This window comes from Solanum stenotomum, chromosome 2, assembly GCF_019186545.1.
Source record: "Solanum stenotomum isolate F172 chromosome 2, ASM1918654v1, whole genome shotgun sequence".
Classification (NCBI taxonomy): domain Eukaryota; kingdom Viridiplantae; phylum Streptophyta; class Magnoliopsida; order Solanales; family Solanaceae; genus Solanum; species Solanum stenotomum.
Window position 1 is genome coordinate 67,349,015 of NC_064283.1, and position 18,752 is coordinate 67,367,766.

General features: G+C 35.2%; 1 protein-coding gene and 1 long non-coding RNA gene across 2 annotated transcripts in view; both read right to left on the reverse strand.

The window, feature by feature from the left end:
- Window positions 1–6: 6 nt before the first annotated feature.
- LOC125856780 (uncharacterized) lies at window positions 7–1,476 on the reverse strand. Its single transcript, XR_007445561.1, has 3 exons — window positions 1,413–1,476; window positions 802–865; window positions 7–297 (listed from the first exon to the last, which is right to left on the reverse strand). It is a non-coding gene; the product is annotated as an uncharacterized LOC125856780 (long non-coding RNA).
- Window positions 1,477–3,458: 1,982 nt separating this feature from the next.
- Window positions 3,459–18,752, reverse strand: part of LOC125856762 (UPF0481 protein At3g47200-like) — a 66,863-nt gene continuing 51,569 nt past the window's right edge. Inside the window, exon 2 of the mRNA XM_049536385.1 lies at window positions 3,459–4,800. Within this exon, the coding sequence (XP_049392342.1) occupies window positions 3,481–4,704 (1,224 nt within the window). The 5' untranslated portion in view covers window positions 4,705–4,800 and the 3' untranslated portion in view covers window positions 3,459–3,480. The remainder of the gene's footprint in view (window positions 4,801–18,752) is intronic.

Here is an 18,752-nt window from a genome sequence, read left to right on the forward strand (position 1 = left end):
ATATATATATATCCTTTTTATTTGGTATCAGAGCATACGTTTCAATCCTGTAAAAAACCAACAACATATATATATCAAGTAGCACATATAAATTAAACCATTGTTAGTGAACATGTTAGGACCATGAGGTAGACCTAAATTTACATTGAAGAAAAGGAAAAAACTATTCTATTTTGTATAGTTGAGAGAGTGAGAGACCTCATCCTTTTTAGTTTGAAAAAGCAGTGGAATTTGGTCACCATCTATTTGGGCCATCTCAATGGAGTACTGTGTCATCCCTCTTTCGTCAATGGTAACCTATAAAAGACATATTTTCTTGATAAGTTTCAATTCATAGATACTATATATGGCTATTATTATTGAGACGGTGCTGACCAGTTGAATATTGTTTAAATATATGAGAAATTTATCAAAACAATAAATAATTAGCATTAAATAGGACGACCCCATAGCTATAATTTACTTAATTATGGAAAATAGCAAAATGTTAGGGGAAGAGGGAGGAGAGAGGCGAGTGAGATCTGGGAGAAAGAGTATGAATACATATTAACAGGAGAGAGGCAAGCGAGATCGAGAGAGGAAGGAGAGAGACAAGCGAGATCTCAAGAGAGAGAAGAGAGGCGAGCAATATCGAGAGAGGAAGGAGAGAGGATTGTATTTTGTATTTATTTTGCTCTGTATTTCTTTTGTATCAATTATATTAGAAATACAATGAATACAATTGTATCCATCCTCTCTTTGATCAAATACAAATACATAGTGTTTAGCATAGAACAAGAAAATTTAGAAATAAAGAAATACCTCTTTGGTTTGGATATTTCTTTTTCTTTCTTCTTTGTCGTTTCTAATCTATGAGACCGGTCACCTGTAAATTTATAAGAGAAAATGAGATAAAATATTATTCATATGTAATATAATAATATTTTAATATGTGGCTTTGTGCTGGTCTTTCAACAAACAAAATATTGTTGGCCAATGATGGAAAGATAAGGAGATATTATTTTCCAAAGTCTAGTGTGACTAGTCAATGATTCCTCAATTTTTTGTCGAAGTCGTTAGTGTGACTAAGAGATATTGAAATATTTGTTGTACTATAATAATAGCATACACCTTTTAAATTTCTAACCTTTATTTATATTAGAGTTTTGGAAATCATTTTCTTGATATATTTAGTATGTATAATTTTACTATCAGAAAAATGATATAAACAAATTCACAGGTAATTTAGTTTTCCATGGATTTTTCTATCAATGACCTTCACTCCGGCTCAAACAATGAAATTGAAACATATCCTACTTAAAAAATCACCGCTTTAGAAAATATGATGTAAATCATGTCATTCAACTTGAGGTAGCAAAAAATAAAGAGTAATTGTTTAGCATAGAATAAGAATGTTAGAAATAAAGAAATACCTCTTTGGTTTGGATATTTCTTTTCTTTCTTCTTTTTTGTTTCTAATCTATGAGACCGGTCACCTGTAAATTTATAAGAGAAAATGAGATAAAATATTATTCATATGTAATATAATAATATTTTATATGTGGCTTTGTTTTGGTCTTTCAACACACAAAATATTGCTGACCAATGATAGAAGGATAAGGAAATATTTTTTTCCAAAGTCTAGTGTGAATAGTCGATGATTCCTCAATTTTTTTCGAAGTCGTTAGTGTGACTAAGAGATATTGACATATTTGTTGTACTATAATATAACACACCTTTTAAATTTCTAACCTTTATTTATATTAGAGTTTTGGAAATCCTTTTAAGTTTCTAACCTTTATTTATATTAGAGTTTTGGAAATCATTTTCTTGATATATTTAGTATGTACTCCCTCCGTCCACTTTTAATTATCATGTTGTGCTTTTCGAAATTCAATTTGACTAATTTTCAAAGTTAAAATAGATTACATTAATTCGATATTTTAAGCAAAAAATATTACATATTCAAAAATTATACGAAAAGTACTATAAATTGCTATTTTTTGCATATTATTATGATGAAAAAATACATTATAAAATGTAAGTCAGTTCTTATAGTTCAACTCTAAAAAGGAAATCATGACACTTGAAAGTGGACGGAGGTAGCATATTTTTACTATCAGAATAATGATATGAACAAATTTACAGGTAATTTAGTTTTCTGTGGATTTTTCTATCAAAATAAATCGGATGAAAAAATCTTCCAGTGCAATTTCAATTTGCATACAAATTACATGCAGATTGTTTTGCAAGAAAAAAAAATTCATGAAGAAAAATAATTTCCGCAAGTAATTTTCCCATGAAGAATCTCAAGTAAATTTGTAAAGAATTGAAATATTCTCAGCTCTAAACCTACCCCATTGTGGAGATGCGACACAATATTAAGCTCATCAACACAAATTTCTTAAAGAGGAAACACTCACTTTATCAACAATTGTATTACAATAAAGACTAGTTCTTAACGTCACCACTAAAAGCTAGAACTGTCTATATAACAGTGAGTACAAGAACTGTTATAACTGCCATAGTTGAAGCTTCTACCCAAGGGCTCGAGAAATAGTTGTGCCTTAAACTAGCCTTCATTTGACTCCCTGGCTTTTCACAATGTTGAATCAATTTGCTGCATTATTCTATGTAATAAAAGCTTGTGCACTCCATCTAAAAGTTTCTTGAAGATGCTGGCCACTTGTTTTCCTATGTCCTCAAGGATGATTTACTTCTTGAGAAGAAACTTCACATCTCTATGTGAGCCNAATGTTTTCCTTAAGTTTTGAAGGGAAGTCATTTTCCTTAAATTTGAGGAAAATGAGTTGATTTGGAAAACATTTTCCAAAACATTTAACCCAACCAAACATGAGAAAATTGGAAAACATTTTCCGGAAAATGTTTTCCTTCATACCAAACACACCCTATATGTGCGTAGTTTGAAAAATAAGGATATACATCTACATTAGAAGAATGTTGCTCATAAGCTATTAAATTTCTCATGAAGGTTTCCATAGTATCCTCGATTGCAAAATAAGGTATTTTCATTGATCCCTTCTCAAACTTGATATCGAATAATGTTGTTTTATCCTCCTCCTTTTCTTGCACATATCCTATTCTTATGAATCTAACTCTAGCATCATAAAGCTTTGTTGCACTTGGAATATGATAGAAATCCCATAAAATCCTTCAATTTCTTCAAATTCATGCACATGTAGTGAAAAATAGAATATAAAAAAAAATTAATATAGATGATACTAAGTAATTGTTCATATATTTTTTTTTAAATAGGAATATGTTTACTTTAGGTCTTATGATCTGTATAGTTAATTATCCCATTTAATTAAAGATGGAGCACATTCTATGCCACCAAACTCTACATCTATAATCCATCAATACAACTAGGATACAATATTAATCCCATAAAACACAAAATTAAATATTATATATATTATATATTTATGGAGTAGTGGATTATTAGCTAAACAAACCAACAATGACACATAATTAAAGCAACTAGTTAAAAAGACTTATGAAAGCTAGAACAGTCTGTGTAGCTGTGAGTAAGAGGAGTATGATAGCTGCCACAGTTGAAATTCCTGCCCAAGGACTATTGAAGTAATTGTGCCTCAAATTTGCCTTCATTCTATTCCATGATTGTTCACAATGTTGAACGGCTTTTCTGCATTCTTCTTCATAATAGAAGTCGTCTGAAACGGCGACCCCTTTCCCCATTTTGTTAAAGACGCTAGCCACTTCGTTGTCCTCTCCTATCTTGTTTACAATGATTCCATTCATACGAAGCAAACTCACATCTTTGTCCGAGTCAATAAGATAATCCATGAAAACTACAAAATCACTGAAATATTTAAGACATACATCAGAAGACTGTTGTTCGTAAGCAATAAGATTTCGCATGAGGGTTTCTGTCTCATCAACGACTCGAAAACAAGGGATTGTCATCAATCCATTGTCAAACTTAATAGCAAATAAACTTGTGCTATCCCCAACATCATCATCATAGACTTTGTCCAATGACCTCATAAAAATATTTCCAACATTTGCGAAGCTAACTCCAGCTTCAGAAAGCTCTGTTGCATTTGGCATGACCTTATGCCACATCATGTACTCATCCCTATTTCTCCTTCTCCTCCTCCCAAGTATTTTTGACTGGATCCCAAATAAGCTTCTACGGGAATCTGCCATATTGCTAGGTTTATTTTTCAACTTTGAAGGTCGCCATGACATGCACTTGTGTACTACATGAAATATGTGTTTGAAATTTTTTTCATTACCTTCGGTCTCTATAGAGGATTTATCAAGATAAAATGTCCACTTCACCATCTCTAACAATGTTTCTTCGCCTTCCTCCTTTGACATTTCATAAAGCTTGGTTAGGACAAAGAAAGGAAGTTGATTTTCTATTAACAACAAGTCTCGATTTAGTTGATTTCTTATGCAACGTCTCTTGATAATCCGGTCTTCTTCAATTAAAATGGATTCACAATCAAGAATGAATTCACAATGCTCTCGAATATACTCAACCACAAAACAACCATCAAGCAGTAACATTTCTGAAAAATTTACAACAATAGACATATCAATCCCCCCTATATCATCATAACACTTAAGTGCATCATCTTTTAGTTTATCCATTTCACTAATACAACTTTCCACATCATGAATCCCCCCTTTTCGCTTAAGAAACTGTTGTAGGTAACACAACTTATATTTTTCCATCGAGCCAAGTTTAGAATCGTGTTTATGGTAAGGACCAATGGAGAGCAATTTTGGCTTATAAGCATCTGGATTTGATTCACTCAACCCCACAGTCACCTTGAATATGGCGCACGATTCGATAGAAGACTCATCCAAATTCTCAAATCTTTGATTTAATACAGATTTCTTTGTTTGCGACCCTAATGAATCTTCGTCATTTGTTTCCTTTATGTCGATTGAATGATCCACTTTTCTTTCTTCTTCTATCTGTAATTATTGGAAATAGTTAAGCAATTACATATTCTTTTGAGATGTTTGTTAAATTTTTTTAACGCGTAAACTAATCCAGTAGTATCTAGACACCTCAAATTTCAGTACTGATTTTGTATAAAATTTCAATTTTTCTTTTTGTGTGTGTGATCAATAAAGATTCAAACTTTATCATGTTAATTATAGATAGATAGTTGAGAGAAAGACCTCATCTTTTTTGGTTTGAGGAAATAGTGGAATTTGATCCTCGATTAAGGCCATCTCAATGGAGTGTGCCAACCCTTTTTCTTCAACTGTAATTCCGACAAAAGACAATTTGAGGGAGTATTAGATAACATGGAAAAGGGTCAAAAATATCCTTCAACTTTGATTTATTAGTGGACTATGTCTTATCGTTAAAATTAAATTATTTTTACCACTGCTGTTACACATTCTTTTCAATATCAATTCATAAATATCATGGCTATTATTATTAATAATAATTAATCCAATGAAATCCATCATATAATTTGATTTGAAAAGAAAAGATAAAGCAACAAAAGGGAAATTATATAGGGAAAATGGTTTGATCATATACCCCTCAACTTTGCTATTTAAAGGTGATATACCACTCGTTATAAAAGTAGCTCACATATTATACCCCTACTATTACAAAATTGACTCAGATATACCCCTTTATAAAAATTGCTCACATATATCCCTACCATTACAAAAGTAATAAAACTAATTTTTTTTTAAAAAAAAATCATGTATTTGTTCTTTTCCACAAATAAATTATTGTTTGACTTCTTTAATTATTATTATTATTTGAGTTTCTTATTCTTATTCATTCTCGTTCATTATTCTTTAGTGTAAAAATAAAAGAAATAAAAAGAAAGAAGAAAATTAAAATTAATTTTTTTTGCAGCTATATTGTAATTTAGTTCTAGTTTCATAAAACTTCAAAAAATAAAAGCGTATTAATTTGATGAATTGATTTAAATAATAACTTTTATAAAAAAAAAATCATTTTTTTAAAAAATCCAATTAATTACAAAATTTGATTTGAAAAGAAAAGACAAGCAAAACGGGAAATTAATTTTAATTTTCTTGTAGCTTTATGAAAAAGAACCCTATGTACATGTCTTGTCATAACCTGTAGAAAAATAAACTAATTTGAGGTAACATGGCCTAATATATATAAGTACATACATAAAAGGGTTCATGTGTAAAACATTTAAAATAATAATTACCTTTTTGATTTGTCTATTTATAAATTGAAAATGGACTTGTTGAAGTGTACTTGAGTTTCTTCTTAAATTCTTCTCTGTTCAACTTTTATGAGGGTGAAGAATGAGAGATGGAGAATAAAAAATTATATATGAGTATTATATATAGATTTTCCTTTGTGTAATTGCAAGCCTACCTATATTACTAACATCAAATAATGTACATTTTTGAGAAAAGTATCTTGAAATAAATAAAGCTTCAGTATCACAAAATAAATGAATAATACATAAGTCATAGAATAAATAAAGCTTCATTACTATAGAACAAATGTATAATACATAAATATGTTTTTTAGTTTGATCTTGACTAACATCTATGCCCCTTCTAAATTTGAGTGTGCACAAATAAGCACTTAAACTTGTCCATAGTTAAACAAACACATACACAGATTCTCCGTGGCATCCTATATGTGTTTTGCCAAATAAAACGTGTGTATGTGGCATAAAGTTAGATGTCTATTGAGGCCAACAAAAAGGCATATATGCCTAGAATAAATAAAGCTTCAGTATCATAGAATAAATTAATTTTTTCTATCTTATCACATAGGATAGGCCAAGAGTCATCCAAAGTTATAGTAGGAAAGGAGTCATCAATGACAACTTTAATTTGGTGTTCCATANATAGAATAAATAAAGCTTCAGTATTATAGAACAAATGTATAATACATAAATATGTTTTTTAGTTTGATCTTGACTAGCATCTATGCCCCTTCTAAATTTGAGTGTGCACAAATAAACACTTAAACTTATACATAGTTGAACAACCACACACACAGATTCTCCGTGGCATCCTATATGTGTTTTGCCAAATAAAACGTGTGTATGTGGCATAAAGTTAGATGTCTATTGAGGCCAACAAAAAGGCATATATGCCTAGAATAAATAAAGCTTCAGTATCATAGAATAAATTAATTTTTTCTATCTTATCACATAGGATAGGCCAAGAGTCATCCAAAGTTATAGTAGGAAAGGAGTCATCAATGACAACTTTAATTTGGTGTTCCATATACATTGCTTTATCATCTAATAATAGTAGAATTTATTATTCTCCCTGTACTTACAAGCAGCCCAAGATTTTTATATTTGTAACGACCGGGTTTCATTGTTATAGAAATGCCAACGGGCGAAAATTTGGGGCCGGAAAAACTTTTTGGTAATATTAGAATTTTCCCAACCATGTTCAGATTTGGACGAAATCGGATTAGTTGAGGGGTAGGGAAATCTTGTAACAATCGAGTGAGTTAATGATGGATTTGATTGCATGAATGGTTAGATAACTCGTTAAGGAATCCGTACGACTTTACGGAATTAGATTTGGATGAGTAGATCTCCGGGAATTGACTTTAGCGTGAAAGGTATTTTCTGAGCGTTGTTGATTAGATGTGTGTTGTGAAATGGGATCTGGGATTCTTTAAAATAGCATTCTGTTTCAATTTTGCTGCTTTGGCGAGCGTCTTTGCCGCTTTGGTGGAGCCAATGTGGCAGACGACACGGGACTCAAAATCATAATTGCTCACTGGTTTGAAAATGCCGCTGTGGCAGGGCAAAGTGTCGCTCTGGCGCTGCCGCTACAGCGGGATGAGGGCCGTTGTGGCGGGCCAGACGCGACTTAAAGTCGTTAATAAACCCCTAAACGACCTTATTTGGCACTTTTCGACTTTTAGAGCTAAGAAACGACATCTAGGTGATTTCTACTAGTTTTTCACCATTCTTAATGCTAAAGGTAAGCTTTTAACTCCCCGAATCCATTATTCGATCCATAGAACGTAATAGAATGGGTCAATGTTAATGGGGGAGGATTTTGATCTTGAATCTATGGTGAAAACAACCTTAATTGGATAATTGGGATCATGGGATGATCTAGGGGTTGTTAGAATTATTAGTAATCTGGGTAATTAATAATTGTTTTGTAACATCTCGCAATTTGAAATAACTATGAATAACCTTATAATTGGAAATAGTCATTTTTGGAAAGAATTAAAATCTGAAAAAAATTGTTTAAGTTAAGAAAAGTGAGTTTTTGGTCAACTTCAAACGGCCATAACTCCTAGCTCAGGATGATTTAGGTGTCGTTTTAGATATGGTTGGGAAGCCCTTGGAATGATCTTTCCAACGCCGCCGAATTTGCGCGATTCTGAGTTTATATGAGTGAGTTATTCCCTTTGGAAGTTGGGCTGTTCGAATAAGAAAAGTCTAAAACCGGATTTTTTAAGGGTACTTTAGTCTTTTCCTTACCTTATTATTCTGATTCGTTTTTAAGAGTTAATTGGGGTAAAAATCATATTTTAGTCAATTTAGAAAAAAAAAGTTGAGTTCACGCTAGAGCTTGGAGAAAGGAGAAAAGAGGAGAAAAGAGAAGGAAATTCAAGATTCGTCAAGAGCGTTCAAGAATTGCTTGTGGATTTCGTCGGGGGTGATCCCTACAAGGTATGTGAGATCTTTCTGTGTTGAGTTAGTTCACCCACACACCAACTTGTTTCAAATCCTTTGGTTTGGAGTTATTTACATGATGAAAGGTGAGGTTCTTGAAGAACAATTGTCGAATTCTTGATTGGTTGTGTTATTGAGGGTTCTTAGTGATTTGATTCGTATTTCCGGGTGGATTTTCGAGTTAGATCTGTTGTAAGTTGAAGGTAATAATGATCCTAAGTGATTGGGGAAAGAACTAGGGAAGTTTAGAGGGTTTGGAGATGAAAAACAGAGAAGAAAAGTCGTCAAACACCTGGGGAATAGGGTGGGGAGTCGCGCCAGCCAGCGCGCCCCACACAGGTCTTTGGAGTTTAGGGCATGGCGCCCCACGCCTCTCAGAGTGCCACGGACACCAGTTCACCCCATTCTTCCCCCATTTTTCATACTAGTTTCTAAGTGATGTACCTATGTTTCCTAGTTAATTCTAACACTACAAGGTACATCTAAACATCATGAATTATCTATAGACATGAGATCATGAGCCTTGAATCCATAATTCAATTCAAGGATAGTTAAGATCAAAGTCAAAGAAGTTAAGAGTCAAGTCTAGAAGTTAAGAAGCAAGTCAAAGAAGTTAAGAGTCAAGTCTAGAAGTTAAGAAGCATGTCAAAACAAAGTTTCTTAAAGTTTTCAAGAGTCTTTATTAAACGTTTTAACTTCGTTTTAAGGCTCAAGTTTCAAGTAAAGAAAAGAGTAAGAGTTGAGTTCATTTCTCAAAAGTATTTAGGGAACTATGTATTCCCAAAGAAGTTTATAAATGTTTTTCACATTTGAGCAACGAAAAGGGAATATCGATTCCAAGAGATCTTTTAAGCTAAGTTTTGAGTACTTATCTCAAACCAAAGAAAGAAGTTGTTTTTAAACATAAAGAACTAAGTATATCTTTAGGAGTAGTATTGAGCACCGATATGGGGATGCGAGTTCATATTAACTCAAGTCTCCATAAACCATGTAGCCATCATGGGTAGAAAAGGGTCATACTTTTTAGATGAATCCTTTTCACAATAGACTAGTGGATCCACTTAGTGAGAGTTAGCTTCTTATATCACGGCAAGGTATAGGATGGGCTTCGGCAGGGCAAGGTAAGGCATTGTATCATCACTATAGTTCTTAAGTGATGGTTGTCGGTTAGAGAAACTCCCACATCAGTAGTAGCATAGTTCCTCAAGGGGTTCTGCTTAGTGTGAATGGGGGGTATCGAACTTCATTCATGCATTGCACAAGTAGACTTTGAGAGGGAGCATGGTTTGTCTTTTTATGATATTATGTTTATAAATTGACGACATGTTTTAAACAAAGTTCTTTTTCTTTATATTGCACTTGTTTTAAACTGCCTTATAATGAAATGAGTTAAGTTAAGTATTCATGAGTTGAGAAGAGCTAAGGTAAGTGTTTCTTTCAGAATCCTTTCAAGCATATATTTGTTTTAGCATTCCAATTCGCATACTCGTACATTCAATGTACTGATGCCAGCTAGCCTGCATCGTATTATGATGTAGACGCAAGTAACTAGGATCGGCATCCAGCGCATCGTTGATACAGTGAGTAGTCCAGAGTCTGTTGGTGAGCCTCTTTGCATTCCGGAGGATCCCTTTTGTTTACTCTCAGTATTAGATAGTTCATTAGGATGTCGTGGGCCTGTCCCGACATCCATCTCAGTTATTAGAGGCTTCATAGATAGACAGTCAGTTAGTCATTTCTCTTTACTTTGTTATTGAATTATGTTCAGAGTTGAGTTGCCATTTTGTCTAAGTTAAATGTTTATTTTTAAAGCATTATGAGTTCAGTTGAGTAGTTCAATTTATTCTTTTAAAGTACATTTATAGTGATTGATCATTGTAAATATGCATATAGTCTTCCACTGAGTTAAGTAAGCCAGGCTAAAGGTTCGCTTGCAGCCAGTAATGGTCTTCGATTGACAATCCCGCCCAGGGTTTAGGCTTGGGGTGTGACAAACTTGGTATTAGAGCACAGAGTTCAAGAGTCCTGGGGAGTCTATGAAGCCATGTCTGTAGAGTCCTAGTTGTCGGTGTGAAGCGCACCACATCTATAATTAGGAGGCTGCAACATTTAGGAAAATACTTCACTTCTTTCATACTCATTTCGTGCGTTAGAGTTTGATCTCTAAAAAGTTTCCCTCTAATTCTTGTTTGCGCGTGTTTCCAGAGAATTATGCCTACACGAAGAGCAGTTAGAGGTCGTCCAACTAGGAGGATTGTCAAGGAATGAGAGTTACCAAATGCACCTGAAGTGCAACCTCAAGAAGAAGCTACCTATGTTGAATTCCGTGAAGCTATCCGGAGGATAAGTCAAGTTGCGACCTATCACATTGGGCAGAGATATATTCGACACAAAGTGGTTGATACTTTTAGTATTTGTGAGCTTTTAAGGATGAACCCACCAAGCTTCATAGGTTCAAGTGTCACTGAAGATCCGGAGAACTTCATTGAAGAGCTTAAAAGGGTATTTGATGTGATGCATATTGTTGAGGCGGAGATGGTGGAACTAGCTGCATACCAAATGAAGGGTGTTGCTAGAATCTGGTTCGACCAATGGAAAAAGAATAGGGCTGATGATGCGCCAGTAGTGAGTTGGGTTGTGTTTGAGAGTGCTCTCATGGGGCGTTTCTTTCCTCGTAAGTTGCGAGAGGCAAAGATAAGAGAGTGTCTCACCCTTAATCCTGAGTCTATGAATGTTCATGAGTACAGTCTGAAGTTCACACAACTTTCCCGCTATGCTCCGGAGATGGTTGCTGACATGAGAAGCAGGATGAGTTTATTTGTTGCTGGGTTGCCTCGTCAGTCAAGCAAGGAAGGCAAGGTAGCTATGCTGATAGGGGATATGGACCTAGCAAGGTTTATGATCCATATACAAGGAGTATAAGCTGAAGGATAAAGAAAAGTTTAAGAATAAAAGAGCTAAGACTTCAGGGAACGAGTTCAGAGATAAACCTGCACGGTCTCAAGGTAGGGGGTGGCACAAGGAGGTAACTGGGCTCCTGCATGTGCTAGGTGTGGTAAGATCCACCCAGGTAAGTGTCGTGATGGTCAGTCAGGTTGTTTTAAGTGTGGCCAAGAGGGTCACTTCAACAAAGAGTTCCTAAAGATCATGCAAGGAAATGGTACGGGTGGAGGAACAAACCACTTATATTCTATCAGCAGTCGCTAAGAGCAAGAGTATTCGCTAGATGTTGTCACTGGTATGATTCAAGGCTTTGACCTTACTATTTATGCCTTGCTAGATCTAGGAGCGAGTTTATCTTTTGTAATTTCATGTGTTGTTATGGATTTTGATATTATTCATGAGCAACTTAGTGAACCATTTAGTGTTTCTACCCTTGTTGGTGAGTTTATTCTAGCAGAGAGAGAGTCTATCATGATTGTCCTGTTTTCGTCAATCACAAGAGTACCATGGCTGATTTAATTGAGTTAGATATGGTAGGCTTTGATGTCATTCTTGGTATGGACTGGCTTCACGCCTGTTATGCCTCAGTTGAATGTAGAATCCGAGTAGTCAAGTTTCAATTTCCGAGTAAGCCAGTCATAGAGTTAAATAGTAGTTCAATAGTGCCTAAGGGTCATTTCATTTCGTACCTTAAGGCAAGAAAGTTAGTTTCTAAGGGGTGTGTATATCACTTAGTCCGAGTTAATGACTAAAGTGTTGAGATACCTTTTATTCGGTCAGTTTCAGTCTCAGTAGTAAAAGAGTTCCCAAAAGTCTTCCCAGATGATCTTTCCGAAGTCCCTCTTGAGAGAGAAATAAACTTTGACATAGACATCATTCCAGATACTCGTCCTATTTCTATTCCGCCATATAGAATGGCACCAACAAAATTATAAAAGTTGAAAGAGTTGAAAGATGCGGTTGAAAGTTCATGAGAAGAATCACCCAGCCTGTGATCTAGAGTTGGTTGCCGTAGTCTTTCTTTGAAAATATGGCGCCATTATCTATATGGTGTTGATGTGGAAGTGTTCACCGATCACCAAAGTTTTCAGTAAGTGTTTAGTCAGAAATAGCTTAATCTCAGACACAGAGAGTAGTTGGAGTTACTCAAAGATTATGACATGAGCATTCTTTATCACCCAGGTAAGACTAGTGTTGTTGCTGATGCCTTGAATAGTTTATTTATGGGTTGTACCGCCCATTTTGATGAAGGTAAGAAAGAGTTAGCACAAGAGGTGCATAGACTGGCATGATTAGGAGTTCGATTAATGGATTCCGCAGAAGGCAGAATAGTGGTGATGAATGGGTCTGAACCATCATTAGTGTCAGAAATAAAAGGCGAGAAAGACCAAGATCCTTTAATGCTTGAATTAAAGGCAAGTGTTAATAAGCAAAAAGTGGTGGCCTTTCAACTAGTGGGGGAGATAGTGTTTTGAGGTGTCAAAGGTGGATTATGTGATTGAACTGAATGATTGATATTACACCCTTATCCTAGTAAGAGTAATCTCATTCGAGGACGAATGTTCCCAAGGGGGAGATATTGTAACATCTCGCAATTTGAAATAACTATGAAGAAGCTTATAATTGGAAATAGTCATTTTTGGAAAGAATTAAAATATGAAAAAAATTGTTTAAGTTAAAAAAAGTGAGTTTTTGGTCAACTACAAACGGCCATAACTCCTAATTCGGGATAATTTAGGTGTAGTTCCAGATATGGTTTGGAAGCCCTTTGAATGATCTTTCCAACGCCACCGAATTTGCACGATTCTGAGTTTGTATGAGTGAGTTATTCTCTTTGGAAGTTGGGTTGTTCGAATAAGGAAAGTCTAAAACCAGATTTTTTAAGGGTACTTTAGTCTTTTCCTTACCTTATTATTCTGATTCGTTTTTAAGAGTTAATTGGGGTAAAAATCATATTTTAGTCAGTTCAGAAAAAAAAAAGTTGAGTTCACGCTAGGGCTTGGAGAAAAGAGAAAAGAGAAGAAAAGAGATGGAAGTTCAAGATTCGTCAAGAGCGTTCAAGAATTGCTTGTGGATTTTGTCAGGGGTGATCCCTAGAAAGTATGTGAGATCTTTCTGTGTTGGGTTAGTTCACCCACACATCAACTTGTTTCAACTTTGGTTTGGAGTTATTTACATGTTGAAAGGTGAGGTTCTTGAAGAACAATTGTTGAATTCTTGATTGGTTGTGTTGTTGAGGGTTCTTAGTGATTTGATTCGTGTTTCCGGGTGGATTTTCGAGTTAGATCTGTTGTAAGTTGAAGGTAATAATGATCCTAAGTGATTGGGGAAAGAACTAAGGAAGTTTAGAGGGTTTGGAGATGAAAAACAGAGAAGAAAAGTCGTCAAACACCTGGGGAATAGGGTGGGGCGTCGCGCCAGCCAGCGCGCCCCAAACCAGTCTCTGAAGTTTGGTCCTTGGGGCGCTGCGCCAGCCATCGTACCCCACACAAGCCTCTGGAGTTTGGGGCCTGGCTCCCCATGCCTCTCAGAGCGCCACGGACGCCAGTTCACCCCATTTTCCCCCTATCTTTTCATACTAGTTTCTAAGTGATGTACCTACGATTCCTAGTTGATTCTAACACTCTAAGGTACATCTAAACATCATGAAATCATCTATAGACATGAGATCATGAGCCTTGAATCCATAATTCAATTCAAGGATAGTTAAGATCAAAGTCAAAGAAGTTAAGAGTCAAGTCTAGAAGTTAAGAAGTAAGTCAAAGCAAAGTTTCTTAAAGTTTTTAAGAGTCTTTATTAAACGTTTTTACTTTGGTTTAAGGCTCAAGTTTCAAGTAAAGCAAAGAGTAAGAGTTGAGTTCATTTCTCAAAAGTATTTAGCGAACTATATATTCCCAAAGAAGTTTATAATGTTTTTCACATTTGAGCAAAGAAAAGGGAATATCGATTCGAAGAGATCTTTTCAGCTAAGTTTTGAGTAATTATCTCAAACCAAAGAAAGAAGTTGTTTTAAACATAAAGAACTAAGTATGTCTTTGAGAGTAGTATTGAGCACCGATATGGGGATGCGAGTTCATATTAACTCAAGTCTCCATAAACTATGTAGCCATCATGGGAAGAAAAGGGTCATACTTTTTAGATGAATCATTTTCACAATAGACTAGTTGATCCACTTAGTGAAAGTTAGCTTCCTATATCACGACAAGGTATAGGATGGGCCTCAGCAGCGCGAGGTAAGGCGTTGTATCATCACTATAGTTCTTAAGTGATGCTTGTCGTTAGAGAAACTCCCACATCATTAGTAGCATGGTTCCTCAAAGGGTTCTGCTTAGTGTGAATGGGGGTATGGGACTTCATTCATGCATTGCACAAGTAAACTTTGAGAAGGAGCATGGTTTGTCTTTTTATGATATTATGTTTATCAATTGACGACATGTTTTAAATAGTTTTCTTTTTCTTCATATTGCACTTGTTTTAAACTGCTTTATAATGAAATGAGTTCAGTTAAGTATTCATGAGTTGAGAAGAGCCAAGGTAAGTGTTTCTTTCAGAATTATTTCAAGCATTTATCTGTTTTAGTATTCCAACTTGCATACTCGTACATTCAATGTACTGATGCCAGTTAGCCTGCATCGTATTATGATGTAGACGCAGGTAACTAGGATCGGCATCCAGCGCATCGTTGATCCAGTGAGCAGTCCAGAGTCTGTTGGTAAGCCTCTTTGCATTCCGGAGGATCCCTTTTGTTTAATTTTAGTATTAGANTAAACATCATGAAATCATCTATAGACATGAGATCATGAGCCTTGAATCCATAATTAAATTCAAGGATAGTTAAGATCAAAGTCAAAAAAGTTAAGAGTCAAGTATAGAAGTGAAGAAGCAAGTCAAAGCAAAGTTTCTTAAAGTTTTTAAGTGTCTTTATTAAACGTTTTTACTTTGTTTTAAGGCTCAAGTTTCAAGTAAAGCAAAGAGTAAGAGTTGAGTTCATTTCTCAAAAGTATTTAGGGAACTATATATTCCCAAAGAAGTTTATAAATGTTTTTCACATTTGAGCAAAGAAAAGGGAATATCGATTCCAAGAGATCTTTTAAGCTAAGTTTTGAGTAATTATCTCAAACCAAAGAAAGAAGTTGTTTTTAAACATAAAGAACTAAGTATGTCTTTGAGAGTATTATTGAGCACCGTTATGGGGATGCGAGTTCATATTAACTCAAGTCTCCATAAACTATGTAGCCATCATGGGAAGAAAAGGGTCATACTTTTTAAATGAATCATTTTCACAATAGACTAGTGGATCCACATAGTGAAAGTTAGCTTCCTATATCACGACAAGGTATAGGATGGGCCTCGGCAGCGCGAGGTAAGGCGTTGTATCATCACTATAGTTCTTAAGTGATGGTTGTCGTTAGAGAAACTCCCACATCAGTAGTAGCATTGTTCCTCAAAGGGTTCTGCTTAGTGTGAATAGGGGTATGGGACTTCATTCATGCATTGCACAAGTAAACTTTGAGAGGGAGCATGGTTTGTCTTTTTATGATATTATGTTTATCAATTGACGATATGTTTTAAATAGTTTTCTTTTTCTTCATATTGCACTTGTTTTAAACTGCTTTATAATGAAATGAGTTCAGTTAAGTATTCATGAGTTGAGAAGAGCCAAGGTAAGTGTTTCTTTCAGAATTATTTCAAGCATTTATCTGTTTTAGTATTCCAACTTGCATACTCGTACATTCAATGTACTGATGCCAGTTAGCCTGCATCGTATTATGATGTAGACGCAGGTAACTAGGATCGGCATCCAGCGCATCGTTGATCCAGTGAGCAGTCCAGAGTCTGTTGGTAAGCCTCTTTGCATTCCGGAGGATCCCTTTTGTTTAATTTTAGTATTAGATAGTTCATTAGGATGTCGTGGGCCTTTCCCGACATCTATCTCAGTTATTAGAGGCTTCATAGATAGACAGTCAGTTAGTCAGTTCTCTTTACTTTGTTATTGACTTATGTTCAGAATTGAGTTGTCATTTTGGCTAAGTTAAATGTTTATTTTTAAAGCATTATGAGTTCAGTTAAGCAGTTCAATCTATTCTTTTAAAGTACATTTATAGTGTTTGATCATTATAAATATGCATATAGTCTTTCGCTTAGTTAAGTAAGCCAGGCCAAGGGTTCGCTTGAGGCCAGCAATAGACTTCGAGTGCTAGTCCCACCCAGGGTGTAGGCTCGGGGCGTGACATATTTATTGATTCTCGTATTATATTGATTGTTTGTAGACCAAGATCAAGCGGAATGAATCCGAAAAGGGAAAAATCAAGTTTCTTAGGGCTTTAAGCTTGTTTCGAGGTAGGTGATGGTTGTGATTCTAATATTGTGTGATGTTTGTTTGTTCTTGCTTCATTATGGTACTTGTATATGTATGAATGTTGCAATGTTGATCACACTTGTTATAATATGATTGCCCTGAAATCATGATATAAATGTATGATCTTGATGATGTAGTAGTTGTGATTGTGATTGTGGTGTGTGATTGGGATCAGTTGCCACGTTTCGACATAACTAACTGGGATCGGTTGCCACATTTTGACATAAATATGGGATCGGTTGTCACGTTCCGACATAACAATGGGATCAGATACCACGTTTCGGTATGCTAACTGTTTGAGTTTGGGTTCCGTGAGAGGGCCAGTGAGTTGTGATAAATGTATATTGATGAGAATGTTGATAATATTGTAGATGTTGATATGTATGTTGTGATTATAATGTTGTTTGACTTGCTTATGTTACACTAGTGGGATAGTTGCGTGATCCTACCAGTACACTATGGTTGTGTACTGATTCTGCACTTGCTCTTATTTTTGTTGAGTACAGGGCATCTTTAAGTGGCTATTAACATACCTCGCTTAGGGGATTAGAGATCGTCGCATCGAATTCAAGGGTAAGCCAAATCTTCCGAACTGCCATGAGATTCTCTTTCGTCTATGTCCACCATTTTCGGACTTAGACATTTGTTTAGTTAGTGGATTAGTTCATTAGTTGGGGTTGTGACCCTTCATGTTTAGACTTGTTATTTCGTTAGTAGTTTTGGTACATTGACTTTCAGATTCTAGGTTGTTTCTTTCGCATTTGTTTAGTATAGTTATTTAGATTTCTTGTTGAAGTTTATGAGAACTTCATTAATTAGTTATTTTCATCTCTTTTCGTAGTTTAAATGCCTTAGTTTTGGTTTAGTTGCTTGTTTTGGGTTGTAGTAGTGGTTCTCCCACCGGTTTGTTTGTAACATCCGACAATTTGAAGTGGCTTTGAAGAAGCTTGAAATTTGGAAATAGTTATTTTTGAAAAAATTTAAAATCTGGAAATTTGGCAGTCCAGAATCTGGAAATTTGGCTAAGTTCAAAAATCTGGAAATTTGGCTAAGTGTGGAAATCAGTGATTTTTTGGCCAACTTTGAGCAGTCGTAACTCCTAGCTCATGATGATTTAGGAGTAGTTCCAGTTATGGTTTCGAAGCTTGTGGAATGATCTTTCCAACGCCACCGAGTTTGCTCGATTCCGAGTTCGTATGAGCGAGTTATGCCCTTTGAAAGTTGGGGCAGTTGACAAGGAATCCGTCCAGAAATTTAAGGGCATTTTAGTCTTTTCACAAATCATTTCTTTTGAGGTTATATTGTTGTATTAGGCTGATCTTTGGATCATTTTGTCCCATTTTGAAAGAGAAAGAGTTAGGGTTCTTGAGAGTGAAGAAGAGAAGAAGGAGAAGAAGAAGAGAAGAAAGAGGAGATCAACAAGATTCGTCAAGATCATTGTGGATTTTCGTCGGGGGTGATCCCTATCAAGGTATGTGAGTTCTTTGTGTGGGTTGATCCTTTCCCCCACTCACCAAGCTCATATTTATGGTTTGAGAAAAGATTGGATTTGTTGTTGAAGTTGTTAGTTGTTGTTGATGTTGTTAGTTGTGTTGTTAAAGTTATTGTCGGTTGTGGGACAGGATTGGGCTGTGTATTTGAGTTGTGATCTATTATATGTTGAGAGATTGATGATCCTTAGTGTTGGTTGGTTCATACCCCCACACACCAACTCGTTTTTAATTCCAAGAGAAGATTTATTGGTTGTTGAAGTTGTAGTGGTGTTGTGTTGAAGTTCTTGCTGGTTTAGTACAGATTTC